This window comes from Halichoerus grypus, chromosome 7 (assembly GCF_964656455.1).
Source record: "Halichoerus grypus chromosome 7, mHalGry1.hap1.1, whole genome shotgun sequence".
Classification (NCBI taxonomy): Eukaryota; Metazoa; Chordata; class Mammalia; order Carnivora; family Phocidae; genus Halichoerus; species Halichoerus grypus.
Window position 1 is genome coordinate 65,146,786 of NC_135718.1, and position 12,679 is coordinate 65,159,464.

The 12,679-nt window shown below is 36.2% G+C and overlaps 1 protein-coding gene across 1 annotated transcript in view; it reads right to left on the reverse strand.

Moving 5' to 3' along the window:
* Positions 1–11,871, reverse strand: part of PHYHIPL (phytanoyl-CoA 2-hydroxylase interacting protein like) — an 82,657-nt gene extending 70,786 nt beyond the window's left edge. The window contains exon 1 of the mRNA XM_036078163.2: positions 11,575–11,871. Within this exon, the coding sequence (XP_035934056.1) occupies positions 11,575–11,680 (106 nt within the window). The 5' untranslated portion in view covers positions 11,681–11,871. The remainder of the gene's footprint in view (positions 1–11,574) is intronic.
* Between the last annotated feature and the right edge of the window lie 808 nt (positions 11,872–12,679).

The following is a 12,679-nucleotide window of genomic DNA, read 5'->3' on the forward strand; positions in this document are numbered from 1 at the left end:
AAAAACTAATCTAGTATATTTCCACAGTAAACAGAGATTATCATACACTTAATGGGAGAAATCTATCAAGTACACAGGGCACCTGGGTAGCTCAGTCGTTAAGTGTCTTCCTTCCGCTCAGGTCATGATCCCAGGGTCCTGGGTTCGAGTCCCACGTCGAGGGGGCATCGGGCTCCCTGCTCGGCGGGAAGCCTGCTTCTCCCTCTCCTACTCCCCCTGCTTGTGTTCCTACTCTCGCTATCTCTCTCTCTCTCAAATGAGAATGAGCAGGGGTGGAAGAGTAGAGGGAGAGAGAGAGAAGCAGTCTCCCCACTGAGCAGGGAACTTGATGCAGGACTCGATCCCAGAACCCTGGGATCACGACCCTAGCCAAAGGCAGACACCCAACCGACCGAGCCACCCAAGCGCCCCAATAAATAAAATTTAAAAAAAAAAAAAAGACCTATCAAGTACAGAGTTTAGGCCAACTGTATTTCTCCCATGTTAATTGCCTCATTATTTAACCACACCCTAGCCAAGTTTAATTATATCAAAAGTAATTAATTTTCAAATGTTCCTTTTAGACACCACAAATAAAAGAGCCCAGCATTCAAATTTACTTATTCTAATGAGCAGTTCAACAATTTGACATGGGTCTAAAGGACTGACTAGAGGATGAAGTAAAGAAAACCTGACAAAGGAGAAACAAAAACCCAGAAAACCATCTTTATCCTCAAACTCCCTGCCTATGAGACACAGATGGACATTTCTAAGTCTTTTGGTCATTTCCATCTAGGTATTGCACAGGCATCTGAAACCTAATTTGTCCAGGAAAGGCTTTATTTAATAGCTTATTATCAAGGCTACTCTTTCACATTCCCTCCAACCAACAAACTACCTTATTTACTGGTGTCAAAATACACCCAGTCTCCCAATTTGGCAAATTTAGCCATCAGCAACAGCTCCTTTCTTGTATCTCTTACTTCCAGTTTAATCACAGCCAACAGATTTTTACGTTAGCTTTTTTCTGACATTTCTGACATTACAACAAATATGTTAAATTACTGTTACCAAAAAACTGAAATAAAACATTGGTACATGTCTGAAAATAAGAGAATAAATATTATCCATCACATATAGTTAATTAATTCAAATGTTGAGATTATGTAAAATCTTTCTAATTTAAGTGGATGAGAATATGAATGTGGCAGATTTCTCCACTTACTTTTGTAGTAGTTTTTCAAACAGATAAATTTAAGAATGATAATACACAGTGGAGAAGAAACTTTTAATGTCTAAGTCAGTTTTTTAACTCATCAACTGTCAGAAATATTGAAAAAAAAGAAAGAAAAAAAAATATTGGGACAACTATCTTAAGGAAAGTAGAAAAAATTTTTTAAATTTCAGGAGTGGTAGCTCCTATAAAAGCTATTGCCAGCTTCATTAAGTAGTAATTGTTTACTAATAAGAACTGGATATTAAGATATTTCAAAATAGTTTATTTTTTTTATTTAAAGATTTTATTTATTTATTTGACAGAGAGACAGCAAGAGAGGGAACACAAGCCGGGGGAGTGGGAGAGGGAGAAGCAGGCTTCCTGCTGAGCAAGGAGCCAGATATGGGACTTGATCCCAGGATCCCGGGATCATGACCTGAGCTGAAGGCAGACACTTAACCATCTGAGCCACACAGGCGCCCCTCAAAATAGTTTTAAGTAATCATATATAAACCATCATTTAAGTTGAAGGGTTTTTTTTTTTTTTTTACTGAGCTAATTATAATACTATGAATAGAAAATTTCAAAATTCATTTTTCATATGAAACTTAGTCAGCTATCCTGAAAAAAGATATAAATGCTTCAAAAGAAACAAGAAATACTTTATTTATTAATTTAAAAACACTTTTTTTTAAAAGATTTTATTTATTTATTTGATAGAGAGAGACAGCAAGAGAGGGAACACAAGCAGGGGGAGTGGGAGAGGGAGAAGCAGGCTTCCCGCCGAGCAGGGAGCCTGACCTGGGGCTCGATCCCAGGACCCTGGGATCATGACCTGAGCCGAAGGCAGCCGCTTAACCGACTGAGCCACCCAGGCGCCCCTAAAAACACTTTGATAAAGATTTAAAATAGGAATACCATACAATCCAGTAATTCCACTACTGGGTATTTACCCAAAGAAAGCAAAAACATTATCTCAAAGATATATGCACACCTATGTTTATTGTAGCATTATTTATAATAGCCAAGATATGGAAGCAACCTAAGTGTCAATCAATAGATGAATGGGCAAAGATGTGATATATACATATGAATACTACTCAGCCATAAAAAAGAATGAGATCTTGCCATTTGCTACACCATGGATGGACCTAGAGGATATAATGCTCAGTGAAATAAATCAGAGAAAGGCAAATACTATATGATTTTACTTATATGTGGAATTTAAAAAACAAAACAAATGAATAAACAAAGAAAAAGCAGAAACAGAACCATAAATACAGAGAACTGATGGTTGACAGAGGGAAAGAGGGTGTAGGAATGGGCAAAATGTGTGAGGGGAGTGGGAGGTACAAGCTTCCAGTTATGGAATGAGTAAGTCATGGGGATGAAAGTTACAGCAAAGAGTATATAGTCAATGGGATTGTAATAGCATTGCATGGTGACAGATGGTAGGTACATTTGTGGTGAGTATAGCATAAAGTATAGAGTTTTGGAATCACTATGTTGTTCACCTGAAACTACTGTAACATTGTATATCAACTATACTTCAATAAAAAAGGAAAAAAAACCTTTGATAAACATCTTTCAAATATAATGAGCAAACGAATTTGATTATTTAGCTCTTTAATAAGCTGAAGAAACTCAATTTGATAATACAGTCACAATATTACCAAGCTTATAAATGCATATAAATTGTCAGTAATGAAACTGATCCTTACAGTTAAGATTAATCATGCAAGTAAAATAAATTTAACTGCTCTGAAATTTTAAGAGATCAGCACACAAAGGTATGAGCTTTAAAAAAAAAGTTACCAAAAATATCTCAGAATATTACAAGATACATTATTTTCTCACTCAACAGTGAAAAAATGAACTGACTGATGAACAGAGTCCATCACCTGCCTCCAAAAGGAACACTTACTCTTTGATTCAACGTGAAAAAAAATCTTACTATTTCTACTTAAGTCTGAATCAGTTTATTTGAAGAGTATCCTGAGAAAGAAAAATGAGCTTAAAAACTTTAGCAATTGTCACTACTTATTTGAATTTGAAATTCTGTGAACCAGAACTTCCTAGGCATAATGCAATAAAAATAAAATACAGAAATAAAGTGGATGTTGAGGCTGATATAAAATAGCAACTTCCAAGTATAACTGCTAATTTTAATTTCTCACTATACTCATTGACTGAATTTATTGAAAAATGCTGTTAAGTTTGAAATTACAGGATAGATGTACACTAATTAAAAGCTATTTTTACTTGTTAGAGTTCTGCAAAATGTTAAAAAAAAAAAAGGGTTCTCTAAAAATTAGAAAATTTGAAATCTACTAAAAAGATTTCAAACAAGATAAATCCAAACTCCTATCATGGCATAAGCTAGTTAGCCCTAACTAGTTTTCAGTTTACTTTCCTACAAGGAACACTTTTTTCCCCCAATAATACTAAATACCATGTATTGCTAGGACATTCGTGATTTTATACCTTTATATATGCTCTTATCTCAACCAGAAATGCCTTTATCCCACTTCTCCTGGCAAGTTTTTATTTTTCTTTTAATATACAGGAAAAAATGTTGCTTCCTCTGTAAAGCCATCTTGAGAGACTCAAGACAGAATTAACTACTTTCTTTTCTACATTCTATTATATTATTACATGTTATTATACTTATCTATTTAAATTTATTGTCTCCCTAAATGCCAGCAAATCCTTTAAATGCAATGATCCAAGTTACATTCATTCTTGGATTTTTTTTTTTTTCCTGTTCTTAACACAGACCCTAAAGTTGGAATACATCCATAAATAAATAGAAAAAATTACATGCAAGTAAAAGAACAAAAGGAAACAATCAAACTGATTAAGTTTAGTACCAAAAAATTAATCATTGAACAAGAATAGAATGGCACTATCTTCCAGCCATTATACTCAAAGTGTGATCTGCAAACTATTTACCAGGTTCTGATGAGATAAATATAAAAATTAGAATTAAGAATCTGGAAACTTTTATAGGAATTTGACAGAGATTTTCATGTTTGTTGAATCTTTTAGGATCTTTTAAATTTCATTTTCTAATAATTCATTTTATTATATTTTTGTGAAGTATCAGCCAGTGATAGATTAAAATACTGAAAAAAGCAAAATACGGATAGATTGAGAAGCCCTACATTAGACTGTGGAAGACAGAAAGATGAATAAGACCTTTACTCTTAAAAAAAAAAAAAAAACCTTGACTCTTTTTCAATGAGGATTTGGTTTACAAGGAAAAATATGATATATACATAAATTGTTGTAGTATGTATCATAACTATCCATATTTCTCAAAGTTCACATCATCATCTTTGACACTTTAAAACCTTTCTATTAAAAAAAATAAATAAATAAATAAATAAAACCTTTCTATTGATAGAACTATAACTGTGCCTGGAAATACTAATGCATAACTAGTATTTCTTTCTAAAGTTACTTATATGAAGACTAGATTTTAAGTTAAAATCAGGGCTTGTTTCTTTCACTGCCTATCAGACCCAAAGGCATCTTTGACTGCCTCCATACAGAGCTAGGTAGCTTTCTACAGCTCTCTCTCAAAACCCCAGTAATATATAAAAACAGAGTGATTATACAATTTTTGTCAGAAACTCTTCCTCAGTATTTTCAAGATTAATTTATTAATCTTTACTAATAAAGATTAATTTATTTTCTCAATCCTCTACGCTAGGAGTTGGCAAATGTTTCCTGGAAAAGACCAGATAATAAATATTTTAAGGTTTGTAAGCTATATGATCTACTGTCACAGCTACTCAGCCTTTATAGCAAGAAAGTAGCTACAGACAATATATAAACAGATGGGCATGGTTCAGTTCCAATAAAATTTTACTTAGAAAAACTGGCAGTAGGTTTTCAGTTTGGCCCAAGGACTGTAACTTGCTGATGTCTCTTCTCTATCATAGGTATAACTTTAAAATCAATCATTAAGATCTTATCATTTAGTAATATTAAAAAACTGCCATTCTTGTTTGCATTTATCAACTTTTAAAATTTTAAAGACTGACAGATTCACCAACATTCAAGTTTATAAAACAAAACACTATTTTTCAAGAAAATCAAAGTAAGTATATTGAAAAAATTTTTGTGCTTTGTCTTTAATGGCATGTGTCTAGGGAAGCTATAAGCTTTTCATACTGTTATTAGGTAGCAACACTCCCACAGGCTGTGGAAAACAAAAAGACAGATTTATTCACAGTAGTTGCCACAACCACTACAACAAACATCATATAAGCAAAAATATCCACAGAAAAGCCCTTTTAAAATGAACTACAAACTTGGTGCAAATTTTTATAATATCACAAACAAAACTAACTACAATACTATTCAGAGTTATGATACTTTTTGTTTAACCCACATCTATGGAGTAACTTCAAAATCCTGATATCTTGTCTACCTTTTTTTAACAAACCTGGAATGTAGATTTATTTCATCTTTAGGGTTCAAAGTTGGCCTTCTCCAGCATGTAATCACTCCTTTCCTTTAAGGGGTGAGATACAAAGCTGATCAGAAGTCACTCTAAAACTGAAGTCAAACCCTAATTTCCTCTTAAGTTCTAGTATCCCCTGTGGAATATATAGTTCTATGAACAATTCTCTTTATCATTCTAGAACTCTTTTCCCCAGAACATAAGAGGAATTGTTAAATGTTTCAGTTTCCAAGGAAGTCTCTTACTGTTAGTTTCCAAATATCTTAATATAAATGTTCTTTTTACTTTACTTCTGATTTCCCATACTTAAAATCCTAAAATTACTCCTTATCACTTTTCATATTGCTTGAAAATTCAATCACAAAGTTTGTAATTATTTTTGCATTTCTTTTACACCTTTGCCACTCACTATCTTTCCATAAACAGGACATGCTAATACTGCCTACCTATTTTTTCCTGTTGACAACTCTTCAATGTTTCTATACGTTTCTACGAGAAGTCTTCCACAAATACTGATTTTACTTCTCAAATGTATGTGTATAAAATACAGCCTGCTTAAAAAGACAATTTAACCACTGTGTAATAATAATAAAATATGTTAAAAGATATTAAAGAATAAGGCAAATGCTTTAAAATAGTAAAAACAGAATTTAAATAACAGTAAAAAGATTCTTACAGAGAAATTTAAGAGAAGTGGAAAATAAACCCAAGAAAGAAGCAAATGCTGTAAGGAAAAACTAAAATGCAATTACTAAGGGCAGACAAGGAAAATCAGAAACTAGAAGGATTATACTTACTGCGGAAATTGATACAGCTGCTGTTATTTCTGAAGTCCAAGATAATATATAAAAATAATCAGTAAACTATATTCACATAAAGTTAAGGAAAGATCAAGGTTGGGCCTAAATGAGGGAGAATATCAGCAGTGAGAAACCAAGTAACTTAGAAGTTGTCTAGTGTTCTATAGAGTGAATTTCTGACTGGCTTACCTTGGCAATAAAGCAAGTTGCCAGTGTTACTACTTATAACATATCAGTTACTCTACCACTGGAGGGAGTCTGGTCACATATCCTTTAATGTGACTTTTACTCTAATAACTTCATCTTCTCTGGGAACGAATTAGAACCCCTACCAAGAATATGAATTGGTTTAACATAATCTGATGACTTTAAAGCGTTTTGTTTGTTTCTTTTAGTTTGTCTTTTATTTTTGTTGTGTTCCATACTCAGTAAAAATTTACAGCATCTCTATAGTCATATCTGGGTCAAAGAAATGAATCCAGAGGTCACATGTGCTGGTACATATCTACCTCAGAATAAAAAATCATGAAGAGAAAAATGTTAAATCAAGAACAGAAGGTTCTGATACAAATACCTACCCAAAGCAATTATCAAGGTCACAAGGCACACGAAATGTCGCAAACAGCAGGTCTGAAGTAGAAGCTGAAAAGAGCTTTTAGGATTAAGGCTGACAAAGATATCATTGATGGGATAGATAAATATAAGCAAAAGATAGAGTACTGTAACTGTGGTTTAAAGTTAACTATTTTTTTAATTGAGAATTTACAGTTTCCATTGTCTACTCATGAAGTTGAAGTGACATAAGAAGGATTTACTAAGTAAACAAAACACAACTGAAATGAAAAACAAAGATCTAAACATTGGACAAAAAAAAAAGAAATAAAAAACAATAGCTGAACTCAAGAAGGTATGCGGAGAACAACAGTCCATTTACAATAATAATTATTCTCTATTTTGTGTCAAGAATTATAAGAAATGATAGAAAATACTTCATGTAATTATTTTAAAAATCCTACAGGATTGACATTATTATACCCATTTTACATGAGAAAGCTTAAAGCTAAAAACAGGTTAAGTAATTTGCCTAATGTAATATATCTATCAAGAGCCAATATTCTGTCAGAGGTCTGTCTGATTCTAAAATGCTATTGCCACTATGGCATATGAATGTCAGTGAGACAGAGCAATGACTACCTTGTGTTCTTGTACTATTAAAGGTAACAGTTATGGGTACTATTCCTAGATGTCTGCTTCAGAAAATGTCATTAAGGATTATCTAGTACAGCACTGTGCTAACTAGTAAGCATTTTTGTGTTATATTTCCAAAGTTAAAATTTGTTTAATTCACATATCAATAAGCATAAAAAAGTCACAACTGATTTATAATTTAAGTAGCTATGATAAAGTCAAAACCAAAAGGAATTTATCTTTTTTATATATGTAAAAAGGAGAAAACCTTTTTTCTTTTCCTTCATAAAACTATTGTTAGACACAAAGACATGGAAATCTGTCAGGTTCTCTCTGCAATTTCCTTAAAATGTATTACCTTGCTGAGTAGCATCATAAACTCCATAAGCCGTATCTAGGCAGTCATAAAATAATCATGGAAATAATACTTGTTAAACGTAGGAAGGCTTGGGGGTGGATTTAAGTGCTATACAACAAATTAATTTTGTATTTTCTCCCTTGCTATTATAACAAGAGTGCAGGGAGCTTGGATGCATGTAAAACAACATATACATAAATAAATCTTTCCCTTTCAGCAAGGAAAGAAAGCTTTGAGATATCTATCTATCCATCTATCTATCTATTTATCTGTCTATGCATGATTTTAAGAAAAATGAAGAGAAGTAGAAGTAATGTAGAATTCTGTGTGTGGGGTTGGGTGCTGTTCTGTCTTGTCACAGGTCAATCAGGGTCTGAAGTATCTATGTGAAGAAACAAATGGGAAATGGGTCCCCATATTATCAATGCTTCCTGATGAGCAATTAATGTTTTTTTAATCCTTCAACTTCCTTAGAAAATCTACAATTAAAGTAGATCATATGTGCAACTTGAGGATACTTCAACACAGCAGAGATAGAGGAACAGAAACACTCTTCTACTTGAAACAGAAATTACAGAAAGTACTAGATTTACAGCACATATTCAGAGGTTTCCTAATAGAAGTCCATCAGAATCCTCATTTTGAACTACAAGTAACATGTAGGCAGAGACCATATATTAGCAACTAAAGCACACAGGCCTAGGATAAAAGTATACATGAAATAATGTGTGTGTAGAAGAATCCTCTTGCTTAATTAAAAAATCCAATTATATGACTGCTTGGATTCTATTCCAAATTCTTCCAACTGTTAAATACTTGGAGAAACTATGAAAAAAAGGAAACATTGTGAATTATTGCTACTTATGTATATGGATTAATTTATAAGAAAATAGCAAGTGAAATAAAAAATATACAAGAGGCAAGGAAACATAAGAAAGACATACAGTTTACCAGCAGCTGTAACTTAGTTGATAAAATATATAAAACATTATAAAATTAAAAACATCTATAAGTGGAGAAAGTAAAAGGAAACATATATTTAACAATAATATTATATTTTCTCCTATTCTATTTTATCTACTTCCAAGAAATTTGTGCTCATTTTTTCCAACACCAGATTAATAGTAGAATAGAGAAAAGTAAAGAGAAAACAAAATAAATGTATTTCTATGATCATAAAATTATTAAAATTTATCACTTTTTATGTACTCAAGCATATAACAGATCTTCTGCCACATCCTAATCTTTCTATTATATATTTACAGAAGTAAAATAATAAGACCTGACAGGAAGTGAAAGGAGTAAATAATATCTAGTTGAATATTTCTCACTATAAGATTATGATAAATAAGTTCTGCTTGACAAACTTAATGTAACATTTTAAAATTGTTCTGCCAAAAATAAACATATATTTTGGAATTGACATGTAGAGTCACAAAATAAAAAGTTAAACATTTAATAACATCTCTACACAAGCTATTCCTAATTTTTACATATTTTAATAGAAGAGCTCTTTGTATTTGTTGATATATTTTATAAAATGAAACCCTATTAATCTATGTTGAATCATTAGAAGTCTTCAAATAAGTAATTTTCATAGATACTGCTAAGTGCCAGCACCCCCCTATTAAATGTTACATAATTTTTTCATTTTGCAGGATTCATAATGTAAACTGAAACAACTAAAAAATATTACCAAAAATAAAATAGCTACTACTCTACAAGAAGAGACCACATAAATGCAGCACTAGTTTTTGTTACTCTGTTAATTCTATAAACTTCATAAAAAAGAAAAACAACTTTATTTTCCCTAATATCTTTGAAAATGTGGTAAATGCAATTTTAAGTATTAAGATTACGGGGTTCTGAGGAGTAACTATGAATTGCCTATTTCCAATAACTACAGTAATAAGCTTTAGATAAATCACTGAAGTAAATGAAGGTGAAATCTACTTTTACTAGATTCTTGGTTTTCTGTCAAACCATCTAGGAAAATCCAAACATTTACAATGGTAACACCAGAAAAAGTATACATACAGAAAAAGTATACTATACAATTTCCTATGTGGCATATTAAAAATAATCTCTATAGTCTAATAATGCAAGTTTATATATGGAATGCCAAAATGATTACTTTTTTTTTTAGATGCCATAAATATGTGCACCTATTACTATGGTGACCTAAGGATAAAGGAATTATAAACAGCTTTTGCAAGAGTATTTATTTATCAATACTATACCTTTTTCAGAAATTATTTAAAGTGGTTTTGGCTTCAAAGGTCAATTATTCTGTGTCCTAAATTTATTAATAAACAGAAATTCAGTGTTCAGTTGACCTAAGCTATACTGTAGAGCAACGCCTAACCAAGTTATCTAAATGACTTTAGAAACAAGACCTCTGCTCTCTATTTACATAACATACTGATAAATTTCATGGCCTTATTGTGAGCACACTAGTATTTCTACATAACCCTGGCTAAAAAAATATATTTAAATTATCGTCTCCATATACTGTTAATCACTGATTCCATTTATAGCCAAAAGTGTTCAGGGTCATCTTGACAACATGTAAATGGTTTTTCCTTTGTCAGATGTTCAATTTTACAATTATTTGGCCAATCAACTACTAATCAGATGACTCTTTTACAAATGAAGTTTTATTCCACATCACTGAAATAGCACTGACTCTTCAACTACTCCAAATAACACAGAAGCACTACAAGCTAGCTACCCATATTGCACACAGTACTAGCTTATCTCTTTAACGCTCAAACCTGTGTTCAATCACTTCCTTCTTTAGGAGACTGCCAACTTTAACAATAGAATAAGCTATATAATATCAAGACACAATGGTGAGTACTCGCCACATATACTGTACCACAGCAGATATATTAGGCCACTTCTTTACAGATTTTTGACAGTTTCTGAATCACAGCCCCAAACCACGAAGCTTGTGGCTATCCTTGGTGCTGAAACGCACTCCCCCCCCCCCCCCCCCCGCGCCCCTTCACTGAAAAAACCGCCATCCCAATCCCTATTTAAGAGCATAAAAAGATTAATGAATTTGGGGGTCTGAAGAGGGGAGGTTTAAAAAAGGAAATGATAAGTTTCTGGGCTGAGAATGCTAACTAGCGTGAGCCGGTGGAAAGAAGGGGTACTAAAAACACCCAGAGGGCATTTCCCCTTCGGTTCCGGTAGACCCTGGAAACCCGGACTGCGGCACCATCGGAAACACCTCGTCCCGGGCAGGAGCGGCGGGCGGGAACGGCGCCCTCGCCCGGGCAGCTCCTCCGCGCGGGGCCAGGCGGGCGAGGACGCCGAGGGGCGCCGCTGCCGGAGACTAACGCGACTTTCCGCGCCAACGAGCGAGCCCTAGGGTCCTTTTGTTTCTAGCGTCTGAGGGGAGGGCGGATGAGCGGAGAGGAGCCCCACCTGTATTTATTTGTATGGGGGGACAACAAAAGACCCTGATGCCCGGGTGAGCAGGGTCGGCCGAGTTGGGGCGGCCGCGGCGCCTGGCCACAGGCTCGGCCCCTTTCCTCACAGCCCCCGTCGCTCTTACCGTCCCGGTCGCACAGCTGAATGGCCTCCAGGCTGAGGTTTTTGATCACCTCCTCACAGGGGCTGGTGGGGCTGTTGAGGGTATGATCCAGGCGCGGCACCTCCATTTATCCAACTCCCTTCTCAAGCCCGCCTGCTTCGTATCCAGGCTCGCTCGGTGGACAGGGTGGGAGAGAAGGGCGGGAAAGGGTAGGGAGTGGCGGAAGGAGGGGAAAGAGGCCTGGGACGCGGCTCCGAGGGGCCGAGGCTGAGCCGCCGGGCTAGAGAGCCGCGGCCGAGGCGACGGCCGTGACAGGAGCTCCGGGGAGTGTGAGGCTCGGAAAGACGGAGAGGGACCCGGCGCGAGAGCGGGAGGTGCGCGCTCCCGGCGGGGAGGGGACGCGTCGCGCGGGGATCGTGAGGGAGAAGGCGCGGCGCGCGCACGCGCGCGAGAGGACGCGCCCACCTGCTGGCGCGCGGCGCTCCTCCTTCCCCGCCCTTCCACGCGCACGCGCCCCCTGCTGCCCTGGCGCCTCAGCCCCCGCTACCCTCGCGCGGAGTGTCGGACCGCATGAGCGCCCGGAAGCGGCGGGCGGCTGGGCGTATGGCGCGCTGGCCTCTCCTTCTCTTCTGGTGAGGGTGGTTTGGCGTCCTTTCCCTCGTCATAGGGTCAGTGGGACTCAGGTTGGCACTGGGGAGTCTGCACGGGGAGGTGAGAAGAAGCAGATTGGTTTTTATGAAGGACTGGAAAAATATGGGTCCAGATCCTTTGTATCCTTGTTTCGGAGCCCCCCGGGCTGCCTTCCCCCTCAAGGTCTCGAGCTACTCCCCTCCAGGCCCCTGCTTGCTCAGCCAGGCATTCCTCGGAAACAGCTGTCTCTGTGAGAGAGGAGTGGATTAACTGAGAAGTGGCAGGGTTTACGGACAGAATTTTGGTCAACCTGAAGGAGGGGCAAACATGGGAATTCAGAACTGCCAGAAAGGTGAGGGAATGAGGAGATGCCAGTCAGCCTGCTGGAAAAGCAGCGCGTGTGCTTCGGGGCTGACAGCCACTAATCTTTCAGCCTTCGCAGTCTAGCTTGCTTGCTTGCATGCTTGCTTGCTTCATTCATTCATTCATTCATTCA